General features: G+C 41.2%; 1 protein-coding gene across 1 annotated transcript; it reads left to right on the forward strand.

Annotated features, from left to right (window-relative positions):
- Window positions 1-7,919: 7,919 nt before the first annotated feature.
- Window positions 7,920-14,454, forward strand: rab1aa (RAB1A, member RAS oncogene family a). Its single transcript, XM_044189495.1, has 6 exons — window positions 7,920-8,131; window positions 9,905-9,977; window positions 10,089-10,184; window positions 10,291-10,386; window positions 11,361-11,492; window positions 13,012-14,454. Exons 1-6 carry the CDS (start codon window positions 8,118-8,120, stop codon window positions 13,207-13,209), a joined length of 609 nt encoding a protein of 202 aa, XP_044045430.1. The 5' UTR covers window positions 7,920-8,117; the 3' UTR covers window positions 13,210-14,454.
- The last annotated feature ends 236 nt before the right edge of the window (window positions 14,455-14,690 follow it).

The following is a 14,690-nucleotide window of genomic DNA, read 5'->3' on the forward strand; positions in this document are numbered from 1 at the left end:
CCTTTGGGCAGTGGTGTGTAGCCCCCAGCCAACAACAGCGCGCAGGCCGTGAGGTCCGGACTGTATAAAAACGTAGCGAGCAGGTTACATCGCTGTCTCCGTCTCTCTGCTGTGCTCTCTGTTTGTGTCGTGGATGTATCTCCAGCGCTAGCACAGGCACAGCGCTAAAACAGTTTGGCGATAGGTCTGGCTATGCAGACTGTGGATGTATAAAGAGCTGCAGGTCTGTCTGTTGGACCGAGGGCGGTGAAGAGCTACACAAACATCACTCACGCAGAGCAGAGAGCAGAAAGGCCGGGGACAGGACGAAGTGTGTGCGCTTCGGCTGAATTCACACGAACGAAACCGCCGTGAAACAATCAGAAAATGACGTTTAATTTCTCCGATTCACTGCTTTGTTCTCACTAACACCGCTCCCTCTCTTCATTCGTTCTCTAGCTTGCTCTGTCTCTCGCCCGTTGAGCTGGAGAGGAGGGGCCAACTTTGAATTGTGTGTTTACAACCAGCAACCGACGAATCCTACTTATTCTGCCTTTAATGTAAGAGCAGACTCTGGAGCATGAGCATCCTTTAAGGAACAAATTTGACTGTTTTATCCCTCAAAGCAAGAACAGCTAGAAGTGTTGCCACAGTTGGTAATTATGGCACAATAGAAATAAACATAAAAACATGAATATGTATATAAATTACCTCACACTCGAGGCTCGTACACCAGCTAGTGTCAACACAGAGTTAAGCGAAGTGTGTGTATGAGTACCATAGATTGCTTTGTCTCCTCCCATTGGTTGCATCAGAGACACTGGAGACAGACTGGTGAAGAACCTAATGTGCTGATTCTCTACACAAGCAATTATATAAATACACACAATTGCTCTGCGCTCTCAGCCTCGTCCTTTTCAGAAGCATCTTTTGAGGCCAAGTTATTCTCTTTGGAGCTCATCTGAAGTTGTTCTTTCTGACTAATTAAGCCCCTGTTCTCCCTCTCCAAATCTTCGAGTAGAGGTCCAGCCATATCCATGGTGCTGGTCCTTGAGGTCACAAATGTCTTTGCAGAGGACCTTTTCCCGCTCAGTGGCCCTCAGCTGCTCCCTGGCTCGCAAGTCTTTTTCTCTTTGGAGATTTTAATCTTTCTAGTTTATGGTTATTGTCACGGATACGCCAGGCTCCACCATCTGCTAATCAAGCACACCTGCTCCCCATCAGCACCCAATCACAGCCAGCACAAAAGGGCCAACACTCACCTCAGCCAGTTGTCCGACCTTGTTTGGTACAACGACTCCCCATGCGACTCTGCATATTCCCTACGTCCCTTCTCCAGCGATCTGCTTCTCCAGCGATCTCCATGCCAGCGAGTCTTCCCTCCAGCGGCCTTCCCCATCTCCATACCTGCACACCTGTCTTCACCATCTGTAACCTAATAAAGAACCATCTGTCTCCATATCAGTGTCTCCTGCCTGTCTGTCTGTAACAGTTATTGGTTTCTGTAAATAGTTAAACTGCTGACATATCACAGCTGCATTCAGTTGTACTGTGCACTTTGTATATTGTTTGTTCATTTTGTATATCACAATTACATCCCTTCTTAGTATCACCAGCCCATTTTTATAAAAAATTAGCACCAGGAGCACTCGTCCAGCCCTGTCGAGGTAGCCTCTCTTCTACTAGCTTCATCTGCCTTTCTTAAAAAGAGTAAATTGTAACTGTAAACTGTAGTTTTCTGTCCATATTTGAAGATTCCTACTTTATTGCCACTGTACTGGCTCGTACAATAAGAACACAACTCATTTTAAACAAAGATAAAGTGTGTGAAGTGTGAAGACAGAGGTTGTTGTATAGCTAGTCTTTCTCTCAAGGCAATATTCTTTCACTGAATGAAGCAGAAGTCGACTCACTGTCGTAAGATGCCATTCACAATCGTAGCGAGCCTGTTCTGGTCCACAGTAGCCAGACTGTTTTCAGCGGACAGGAAGAAGGCCAGCATCACTGCCATCCAGCACAGGCCAGCCATCTGCACACAGAAACAAAACATCGTACAGAGGATTAAAAACAGGTATAGTATGTGGAAAGTATGTCGTCTGCAGGTGTTCACAGTAAATGAAATCTTTCACATTAAATGCAGTAATTGGGTTCTACATTCACATTTAGACTTTTACAAAGTACTTCGTAGGTGCTATTGATTTCATTAAGTAACGCTGAAACAAGTCGTTTGGAAAAAGTCAGCAATGTTTTCCAGCTCTCACTTTCTCTGGACATCAGCAGATTTAACAGTCAATGTAATAAATACCTTGATTCACATTACTTCACTAGAATAGCCAAAGAATTATATTTTTTTAGAAACAATGAGGAGTGCCCACAGTGTAATGAAGTAATAAAAGAAGTAAAATAGAAGAAGGCCAGCATCACTGCCATCCAGCACAGGCCAGCCATCTGCACACAGAAACAAAACATCATACAGAGGATTAAAAACAGGTATAATATGTGTAAAGTATGTCGTCTGCAGGTGTTCATACAGTATTGCATTGATCTTTCACATTAAATTGAAGTTCTATAAATGTCAGTATTTTATCTACTGTTTTTTCCCAATATTGATGGGGGACTAGTGTAGACATTATGAACATTTTGGGTTCTAAGATTTAACAAAAAAGGTTTAAGAACCCCTGCCTTGAGATTTCTGAGGAAATCACTCAGTGTTACTATATTGTTTTATGCATTATTCCAAGTTAATTATAACTGAAAACAAAAAATATTGAAATTTAGTTTTTTCCCTCACGCAGTCTTTAATATTGTAATACAGCGTGATGCATTGAATATTAATTTGATTATTGTCAATACTGTAAAGATATTCTTATTAATATTGACACTGATTTTGTAATCTCACATGTAATTGTGCCGCTTGCTTCAGTATCTCAGTGCATGAATTGTTAGGGCGTATTGGTCCACAATGGTGCCATCTGGTGGTGCAAAGTGAACTGCATGATGTGAGTCTGAATTAAAACCCAAATACATTCACTGGTGATCACCCACATAATGGAAAAGTAACGCAAGTACTGTACTTAAGTACAATTTTGAGGAACTTATACTCCACTTGAGTATTTCCAATTTATGGTACTTTATACTTTTACTATACTTACTTTACTCCACTACATTTCAGAGGGAAATAGGCCTATTGTACGTTATACTCCACTATTATTTTACAGCCATAGTTAATAATTAGTTTGATTTTACATACAAAATATAAGATTAACTTATAAATAAACAAGATCCATTATGGCGGATTATTTTAGAGTTATTTAATAAAAAGATCATCTTTTGGGGCCTCCATAATTTAACACTCTGAAAGGGGCCATTATGCATAATTGTTACAGCCTGTCATGTTCTCACCAGCCACTACACTACACACACCGCACTCCCTCACCCGACTACTAATTCCAATCACCTGTCACTCATTACACACCTGCACCTTATCAGCACTCCACTCCCCTATAAAGCACTACCCCTCACCTCAGTCAGTGTCCGGTCTCGTTGAAACGAGGACAGATCTCCAGATCCTGCTTCCACAACGCCACGGACTCACCTACGTCTCTGCAGAACGCCTACTCATCTCCAGAGCCCCGATCCCGGTCCCGACCATCTCCAGTCTCCAGTGTGCTTCGCTCCAGATCCCAGTCCCCTGTATCTCAACTCTCCAGTGTGTGTCTCCTCTAACTCAGAGCTCTTCTACTACCAGGGAAAGGACGGTAGCATTATCAGCTGCACATTTCCATTGTTTCCAATAAACTCTCTCAGTCTCCTCTTGGTGTCTCCGGTCTCTTCTGTCCGTAACAATAATAGGTACTTTGGATACTTTAAGTAAGTTTTGCTGGTAATATACTTTTACACAAATAGAACTGTGAATGCAGGACGTGTAACTTCAGACAGAGTTACAGAGTAACTTCTACATTGTGGTATTGCTACTTTTACTTGAGTAAAGGATCTGAAAGCTGAGGACAGACTGAATAGGCTACAATGTGCGGAGCTTGAGTCAAATGAAGAATATCACCTGACTGATGGTGTCCAAAGCTTCAAAGGTCACTGGGGCTTCGGAAAGCGCTTCATTCAGTTTGACAGTTTTACAGCTAAACGATGTGATCAGCTCATTGGAGAGGAGAATAACAGAAATATCAGAATCAGAATCAGAAATACTTTATTGATCCCCGAGGGGAAACTCTTTTGTTACAGCTGCTCAATCACGTCACGTCAGCGCACACAGGAACAGAAGTACTAAGCAAATCAGAATATAATACACTATAATACAGGTAAGATCAATAAATTACAAAGTGGATATAAGTATAAAATTAAAATACGTGTAAAGTACAAAGTGGATTTACCAGTTGATAAGTATGTACAGTATAATAATACAATGTAAATATAAGTAATAAGTAATAGTGCAATAATGAGTACTGTCAAGTTAAGTGTAGCTTATTAAGATGATTATGAGACGGTGGATATTGCACAGCAGTAATATAAGTATGAATAAATATCAATAAACAGGGAATTTTAAACTGAAAAGAGTATATTGCACAGAGTAATACACAGAATATTGCACAATTATTCAAGTATTGCAGAGATGTTAATGATCAATGTCCAGTTTAGTGACTTCGTGTCATACAGACTGACACTTAGAGGGAGGAGTTAAAGAGTCTGATGGCCACAGGCAGGAATGACTTCCTGTGGCGCTCTGTGGTGCATTGTGGGGGGATGAGTCTTCCGCTGAAGGTGCTCCTTTGTTTGACCAGCACATCATGGAGCGGGTGGGAGACGCTGTCCAAGATGGCGTGTAGTTTGGCCAGCATCCTCCTCTCTGACACCACCGCCAGAGAGTCCAGCTCCACCCCCACAATGTCACCGGCCTCACGGATCAGTTTGTTGAGCCTGTTGGCGTCCGCTGCCCTCAGCCTGCTGCCCTCAGCCTGCTGCCCCAGCATGCAACAGCATACAGGATAGCACTGGCCACCACAGACTCATAAAACATCTTCAGCATTGTCCGGCAGATGTTGAAGGACCTCAGCCTCTTCAGGAAACAGAGGCGGCTCTGGCCCTTCCTGTAAACAGCCTGAGTGTTCTTAGCCCAGTCCAGTTTATTGTCCATGTGTACTCCCAGGTACTTGTAGTCCTCTACCATGTCCACACTGACCCCCTGGATGGAAACCGGGGTCACTGGTGCCTTGGCCCTCCGTAGATCCACAACCAGCTCCTTAGACTTTGTCGCACTGAGCTACAGATGGTTCTGCTCGCACCATGAGACAAAGTTCCCCACCACAGCCCTGTACTCAGTCCCATCACCACCGCTGACCCATCCCACCACAGCAGAGTCATCAGAAAACTTCTGAAGGTGGCAGGACTCTGTGTGGCGGCTGAAGTCCGTGGTGTAGATGGCGAAGATGGCGATGTACATAAGAAAGACGTAATCTTAAGTGTGAGAACATTTCTTCCTGATACCAAGTAATAATGTAATAAAAGTAATAGGCTAATTTAATTAATATTATTCTCTAATCACATCACATTACAACTATGAAATCAACCAAGCAATCAATCGAGCCGAGTTTATTAGTTGACCTAAACCATGACAACCCAGAGTTGAGACCAGGACGCAGAGTCGCAGTCCTAGTCTGGCAAGATAGTCTTGAAACATATAGGAAGGCCCTCCGTAATGCCAGAGCAGCATCATTAATAGAGGAAAATAAGAACAACCCCAGGTTTCTTTTCAGCGCTGTAGCCAGGCTGACAGAGTCACAGCTCCATTGAGCCATGTATTCCTATAGCCCTCAGTAGTAACGACTTCATGAGCTTCTTTAAATAAAAAAAGAGAAAATAATCATCACGTCCTGCCCTCAACTCGTAACAATTATGTATCTTCAAACACAGGAACCTTAGAAACAGCTGTAAAACCTGATATATTTTTAGACTGCTTTTCTCCTATAGACCCTCTTCAACTAACTTCAACGATCTCTTCATCTAAGACATCAACCTGTCTCTTAGACCCCATCCCAACTAGGCTGCTAAAAGTTAGCGCTTCTTTACTGGATATGATCAATCTGTCTTTGTACCACAGTCCTTTAAAGTAGATTTTACTTTGAGGTTCAGGTAAAAGGAAAGACTGAATGGGACTTTAGGAGTGTGCAGAGAGTCGATCGACAGGAAGGGAGACCTCACACTGAGCCCTGAGGATGGTTACTGGGCAATATGGCTGAGGAATGGAAATAAGTACAAAGCTCTTAATGACCCTCCAGTCCGTCTCTCTCTGAAGTCTCAGCCTCAGAAGGTGGGGGTGTTTGTGGATTATGAGGAGGGTCTGGTCTCCTTTTATGACGTAGAAGCTGCAGCTCTTATCTACTGCTTTACTGTCTGCTCCTTCACTGAGAAACTCTTCCCATACTTCAACCCAGGTCTGAATGATGGTGGCAACCTCTGGTCCTCTCTCCTGAGCAGACAGATCATTTTATTTTATACAGTTAAGACTCCAGACTCGATCACATTCATCATAATCTCCTAGATTACATCATCTTCTTAGTCTAATTCCACTCATGACAAATGATAACAATCAATAACTCTGTTTGGAAGATACAAAAATACGGGACTTGGATGCATTTGTTTATAACTGCACAAACACTTACCTGTGAATCTGCTACTACCAAGAAACACATTGATAAATCTTAATTTTATGTTTATTATAAGTTAATAAACAAAAATAAGAGCACAGCTAAAATGTTTAGCCTAATGTTGCTAAATCAATTTCACCATATACGGTTTTGTATTAAATGAACTTAGATTATTAGTTGGAGCAGGGCTGGACTGTCCATCTGGCAGACCGGGCACCTCCCGGTGGGCGGACACCTGTTATACAGTCTGACCGGCCCATGAAACAGGTAGATCAGCTCACTGGTTATTTTCTTGACACTGGGCTGACCCAATAACATCTTTAAACCCCTCCCCCGGCCTTTGGGCTCAGCCTTCATTCACAGCGCATCTGCAAAACCAGTGAGCCCAGCCGTACCAGTTCAGCTGTTAGTCATGGTTCTGCAGCTGAAGACAATAGGGATAAAATAAGCAAGGTTTGGGTTTGGCCGGCTACTTAAGCCTCTTGTTGAAACACGTTTCAACAACTTTTCATAAAGTCTATGTGCTCATCAATGTCACTTTTAGTGAACCGACCAATCACAGCCCAGATGGGGCGGGACAAAAGGTTGACGTGCTGCAGTAAACTTTCAGACGTTGAACTCGACGTGTGTTCGGTCTGAGTCTAAAGGTCCAGGGCCATTTCTAAACTGAGCAGACTGAGTAATGCAGGGAGGGTGGTTAGCTGGTAAAGGTTGCTTCTTGTGGTTTGGTTTTTGGTTTTGTAATACATACCGGCAGCCTGCTGTACTATAAAATAAATACTACAAAGCCTATAACTTCATTTTAGGGCTGCAAGCAACGGCCCTCTTCATTTCCTTTTCTCTGCAACACACCTATAACTATTAATATCTATTTTATTTTTTTAATCGACCTTTTCAGCCAGTTTTCACGACTTTGATGCTGGTTCTTATTTAGCATATGACCGTTTTATTCTGAAATATGAATAAAACACAGTTCACTTCTGTTGTACAGGCAGTCCTTGTTACTGTGTCTCAAATCTCAAGTTTTTATAGCTATATTACCAGAATTATCAGCTCTATTGCCAAGTAGCTTTACACATACGAGGAATTTGCTTTGATATTTTGGTGCAAAACAATAAACATAGTACAAATATAAAGAAAGAAAGACAAAGCAACTAAGTGCCACTTTTCACAATAGAAATCATATAGTTTGTACACCGAAGGGCAGTGTAAACGCCCATTTCCACAAGACTACACTACCCATGATTCATATCGTCTGGTATTTCCGGGTAGGTATTGCTGACAGCCATATTTGATTCGATTATGCTGTTCTGGCTGCGACAACCAGTTTAGCCAGTGCTTGACACAAAAAAAAAAAAAAAAAAAGAAATCAAAAAGACAACGGTGTCTTTTCTTCACTAGGAGGCCAGCTCAAAGCTTCATCTGCGACGAAATCCAGCTGCGTTCACAGCAACGACATTTCATAACCTGTAGGCAACGATGAATCCTGAATAGTAAGTGGGGATTTTGACGTCGATTATGACAGGTCCGGTTGAGCTGTCAGCTTAGCCGGGAGGGGAGCTAAGCTAACGTTAGCTAGCCAGGCGGACCGGTAAGGCTGTGTACAAAATGAACGTCAGCTGCTTTGTCTTCAATGCTAAAGTTAGCCAGCTCGGGGCTGTGGGTGTACGCACTATCCAATGACAGCGTTGATGTTCATCACGAAACTCACGTTTGTCAACATCTTCTGGTCAATATAACGCCGATTAAATCGGCTAATTGTTCGTGTCTCGTCAACAATGCCCGTTGGCTCACTTGTAGGAACTTAAATGGAAAGTAGCATTGGCAGCTAGCAGGCTAGCCGAATAGCTACGTAGCGTTACCTGACACTGTTGAGGGTTTTGTTATTGAGATAGTTGCTCAGTTAGACACATAAAGGGCAGTTCCAGACTTCAGGACACAGTCTGTCCGTAAAAACACGAAGCTAATGCCTTAATTCACCCGGGTAGGTATACAGTGTAATTTATCCACCGCAAACAGGAAGTTGCTGAATTTGCTCCTGATGTGGAGTTGGGTAATGCCAGTCTTACTTCACTACAGGGCTGCAACTAACGAATACTTTATATTATGGATCACTCTGTTGATGTTGTTTTGATCAAAGGATTAGTTGTTTACTCTATATAAAAATATATATATATATATATGAGGGGAACAGTGGGAAAAATGAGCCCAAGGTGACGACCTCAAACTGCTTGTTTTGACCAACCAACCGTCCAAAACCCCAAAATATTAAATTTACAGTAAAAAAAAAAAAACGAAAATAAAAGCTGCAAATCGTCACGTTTGAGAAACTGAACCAAACACTGTTTGGCGTATTTTTGCTTTATAAATTAACCTAAAAGATTAATGTTACATCATAATTGCTGGTGGCTAATCTTCTGACACTATTTAGCTTGTCACTTGTTGTTAAATTGTACAGTTAGTAACAGAGCTATGGTTATAACTAACAGGTGTTTTGTTAATTACTTTGACAATTGTGTTTTTATGAGTTTATTAATCGTGTAATTATTCTGCTTAGCGCTGAAACAATTATTCCACTGACAGGAAATTAATTATCAGCAATTTTGATTTATCATTAAAGACATTTATCAAGCAGAAATACACAGACACTCTCTGGCTTCAAGTTTCTCACATGTGAGCATATGCTGCTCTTTTTCTCTATTTTATATTATTGTAAATTGAATATGTTTGTGTTTTGGACTGTTGTTCAGATTAAAAAAAACAAAAAAGACACCTTGGAGCTCTGGGAAAACGCATTTTTCTCCATTTTCTTAATTGTCAGATAATCAATAATCAAAAGAATCATTATTTGCACTCTCAATTCTATTAACTGGGACTCGATATTAGAATTTGTTTTATATCGATCCCGCTATGATACCTTAATTTCAGTACCAAAAAAGCACAGTAATGTTTTTTTTAATAATTTACATTGCTGAGCATTATCTAATTTTCTACGTACTTATTATCATTATTATTATTTTACATCTAACAAACCAATCCAATAATTAAAATCTTCACAAAATGTCAGATTATGAGTAATATATTATTTAAATGAGACAATATCTGAGTAAAGAAAAAGTAAACAGGTTTAAGAATATGAAAACATCGAGTGCCAACGTTAATTCACTAATGTAGCACTTTTCAGAAACATTATGAGTCTAATATGTGATTTGGTGCTGTAATAATAACTTTGTGTTAATGTTTTTTTTGTCGTCCTCTATCCTCAGTGACTATTTATTCAAACTGCTCCTTATCGGTGATTCTGGTGTCGGAAAGTCTTGTCTCCTTCTCCGGTTTGCAGTAAGTGTCAGCCATGTTTCTTCCCAGACAGCACTGTGACGGTTGAACCCTGCAGGTATCGTATCTACCACCCCGACCCACCTGTGAGTGTGTGTTTTTGTTTTGTCCTAGGATGACACGTACACAGAGAGCTACATTAGTACCATCGGTGTGGACTTCAAGATCAGGACCATTGAGCTGGATGGAAAGACCATAAAACTTCAGATTGTAAGGAGACTGTGGGCGTAATAGGGCTGTAAATAGATAAGTGGTGATTAACTTTGGAATATGATTTTGTCATTTTGGACTGACGAGCTCTGCTTTGCTTTCTCAGTGGGACACGGCTGGTCAGGAACGGTTCCGCACCATCACGTCCAGTTACTACAGAGGCGCTCACGGCATTATAGTAGTTTATGACGTGACGGATCAGGTCAGTGCTTCTCGAGGACAAATAATGTTTGTTTTAATGTTGGCTTCTCTCATGTTAGCACTTGGTTTCCCCAGGTCCTTTAAAAAAACAAACAAACTACAACATCCAGTCACACAACAATGCTAATAATAATTTAATTGAAGTTCAGTAAGATAAGACTTTATTTGTGGAAAATTAAGTGTTACAGCAGCACAAGAAATAGCATAACCAGAACTACATCATGAATACAAAATAAAAGCTCTATTCAAGAGACAAATAAGCAGAGGAGAGTGTAGAGAGTAGAAGAAGCCATCCAAAGAATTGAAGTAGGAAAGCTATATACAGTGTCTGTGTATGTGTGTGTATATTCTAGGCTAGTGTACATAAATGTGCTTTAAGTGTATCGGTTCTTTAAAACACAGCATTAACAAACATATTTGATATTTCCTTAAATTTGATTATTAAAGAATTGTGTCCAAGATATGTAGTGAGTGAGACATTTTACGGTGTAAAAGTAAACTCGTCGGTGCTCAGCTCAGATCAGGTGACGTATAAGGTGATACTGATATGTCTGCGATAACATCAGGTGGTTATATCGGCCGGTCGTCGATCAGGCTCTAATAAATAGGTCAGATTACAGTGATATTAAAGGCACCCTCTGGAGGTTTTTTTGTAAACAGTTTGTTTACATTCACACCTTCATTGTGTGTATCCTTGAGACAAACAAAATGGGGACTTACTCTTAAAAACATTGCTCCATAGCGCTGCTAGTGGTCAAAAACTGCACAACAGGGTACCTTTTTTAATTTTTGCTCATCTCGACCAGCCCGACATTGGAGATGTTTTAGGCCTGGACTTCATGTTGTAACCTATTCATTACAAATCGTTGTCTAGATGTCACTGAGGTAATTTCCTAACTTGAACTCCTGAAACAGTTTCTTTAAGCAGGCGTCAGTGGTATTAATGGCTGTGGTCTTTCTGCTTCCCGTCCTCAGGAGTCCTTCAACAATGTCAAACAGTGGCTACAGGAGATCGACCGCTACGCCAGCGAGAACGTCAACAAGCTGCTAGTAGGCAACAAGTGTGACCTCACAACGAAGAAAGTTGTGGATTACACCACAGCTAAGGTAAGTGGACAGCATGTTAACACCCAAACACTTTGTTACAACAACATTGGATTTAGTGATCTTGTATCTGCCAGTCCTGCAGCGGACGACAGCTTGTCCAAATTTCTGCAGCTAATAAGATAACCGACTGACTGAGCAGCATTTTGCCAGCAGACTATTTTTGCTACTGTGGTGTTGCTGTCGTGGCCTTGAAAATCTGATGAGCTCAGTTTTTGCTGTGAGATATCGGTGTGGAAAACATAAACTTGTAATCGGCTGAGCATCCAGCTGCTGCTCAGACAGCTGGATGAACTGTGGGGAAGGGTTTAGAAGTTGATGACTGTGAGCCATATCGTGTATATAGTAAGGGTTATATATTTATATTTAAGTACATGCAAAGTCATTTCAGTCCATTTCTACTGACAACGCCCGCTCTGATTTACCAGGCACAACATGAGGTAAAGGTGGCTCCTCAAAATGACCTACTGAACCATTTTAATGAATATTTTCTGTAAATGAAAAGAACTTTAAACATACGCCAGGTCCAAAGCAGATGTGCAAGGCTCCATCTGCCTACTCTGCAGCCTAAATGGTTTATTACTCTATAATTGTGTAATTAAAGAAAATGACAGTGATTTGCTGTTTTGATATAAAGTGATACTCCACCCAATTTCTTTTGAAGATCAAGCTCTCATCCTCTACTCAAAACGTGGCTGTAAAAAGTTTGTAGTGACCTCTTCACAGAGAACTTAAACTTTGTCAGCTTGACTTCATGTTGGTTACAATGAATTTCAATAGTGACCAGTTTTGTTGGAGGAAAAAAACATGCTGTCCACAGGAACTGCAGCATAATCCACTTCTCCTCTCATTTTTATGCTCAGTATGTTCGAAACACTCACATTTACACTAGAATACGGCTACATACACTGCTTTGTAGTCAGCGGTCAAGTAAAAACACTGCTCATTTCCTTGTTACGGCATCAAATATTACAAGATTACCTTGCTGTTGTTTGTTTCATATCTTTAATAAGCATAATAAGCAGTCACACACTCATGCTGTGAAGCCAAACAAACATAGACAGTGTGGAATAAGATGATTTTAACTTAGTTAAAGCTACTCAAGTGGAAACAAAAAGAGGAAACTGTACATTTAAGGGTTAAAATTGTACTTGGCGTTTTTTTTTTTTGTGGCATGTGGCTGACCCGTTGGAAAAGTTGAGGTAACTTGTGTTGGACTCTTTTAAATAAAGATTAAATGTTATTTAAATTAGACCCTCTGTTCGTTGTTGGAGATACGCTTGTTCGCTCTCTGGTGGAGAGTTGGATGAGAAGATTGATACCCCTCTCATGTCTGTAGAGTAAATGGGACGCTACAGCCAGCAGCCAGTTAGCTTAGCTTAGCATAAAGACGACTGGAAGCTATTCCTTTAACTCAAGGTCTACTTTCTTTTTTTTTTTTTTCTGGAGCTTTCAGAGTTTTCCCAGTTGTCGTGGAGTTTAATTTATTTAACTCCTCCCTGTACTCCCTTTTGTTCACCAGGAATTTGCCGACAGCTTGGGGATCCCCTTCTTGGAGACCAGCGCCAAGAGCGCCACCAACGTGGAGCAAGCCTTCATGACCATGGCGGCCGAGATCAAGAAGAGGATGGGCCCCGGGGCCACGGCCGGCTCCTCGGAGAAGTCCAACGTCAAGATCCAGAGCAAGCCTGTCAACACCTCGTCCGGAGGCTGCTGCTGAGACCCGAAAACAGCCACGACCTGAATCCACCCCCGAGCCCACGACCAGTCTCAATGTTACCATGCTCCACAGGGAAAGAACCAGAGAGAGAGGAGGAGGAGGAGGAGGAGGAGGGAGAGACGGAGGAGGAAGACTTTGAGTGGACCGGTTTGTAATTGTGTGTTCAGCTACAACACCAGATTCCCACCCCACCCCTTTCAAAGTCAGCAATAGGACGGTAAGCCCATCCATACCCACAGAACACACTGGGTGGTTCTTTTTTTTTTTTTTTTTTTATTTACCAAAACACACTCATACTGGAAAAACAAAATGTATACAATTTTTAACAGTGTGTGAAGTTAACCAATGAAAGAGAACACATGTATACAGCTTTTCTTCTTCCTTTTTTTTTGTTTTGTTTTGTTTTTGTTTGCCCTGCTCTTCCTCTTTGAGTTTGTTAAAAGAGTCACTTTTCTAAAACTGAAAAAAAAAAAAAAAAAAAAAAAAAGAAAAAAACACAAAGTTAGTCTTTATTTAGCTGTGGATAACAGCATGACTTTGCCCCAAATCTCCTCAGACATATGAATTAGTAAGCATTTCAAATGAAGCACATGCTTAAACCGGCATCATGCATGTTAGGACTGATCGCATGCTCCTTCAGTTGTGTGTGATCAGCTGCAGTCATGAAGCTGCCCAAACTACACCCAGGAAACACTCCTATAACGTCACCTGCTCCAACTCCACAGAGTCGCCCCTAAAAATGATGTGCCAGTGCCTTTGTGGCAGGAGATTTACATGATATTTATGCCTTCGGTGCTCTTGTATTGTTGGCATATTCCCCTCATATGCCCACAGTCGTGACTTCTTAAAGAATCCACTTTGTATGATAGCAGTTAACATTCCTGTATATATATATATTTGGCTCTGTGTGTGTGCTCTGCTGGTGTTCATGATACAAAAAGCATGTGCTACATTGGGAGACGTGACGTCAGCCGTGTGTATTTCTCTGCTAATGTTTCTCAACCAACAGCACAACCACAACAGGACAAATGAAATCACCATCCCTGCTCAAGAATAATCTATAAACTGTATATATTTATACATAAATGTAGGAAGTGATTTGCAAATTGTGTAGAGAAGCAAGTGAAGCGAATGACATGATAAATAGCTGGAATTAGTAATCTCGGCACGTGATTTGTGGCTGCGGACATGACATTTTTGTGGCACAATGTCTACTATTAAAACAATGAAGGAGATCTTTGATAACTGCTGGTCCTGGTGGTGTGTGTTTCTTTTCCACTGCACATTTTCTTCACGCTCGTTGTCCGGTCTCAGTTCCACCTTTGTTTCAGCCATTTTTTATTTTTTTTTCCCAGTGTACCATAAGCTGAGAGGAATGATGATCTTTGGCCTAGATTCTTCAGGCTGCTGTTTGACGCAGCAGCTTGTATTTTCACTGGGACTCCAACGTAATATACCAACATTAATTCAGGCTTTCAAAA

Source organism: Siniperca chuatsi, linkage group LG3, assembly GCF_020085105.1.
Source record: "Siniperca chuatsi isolate FFG_IHB_CAS linkage group LG3, ASM2008510v1, whole genome shotgun sequence".
Classification (NCBI taxonomy): Eukaryota; Metazoa; Chordata; class Actinopteri; order Centrarchiformes; family Sinipercidae; genus Siniperca; species Siniperca chuatsi.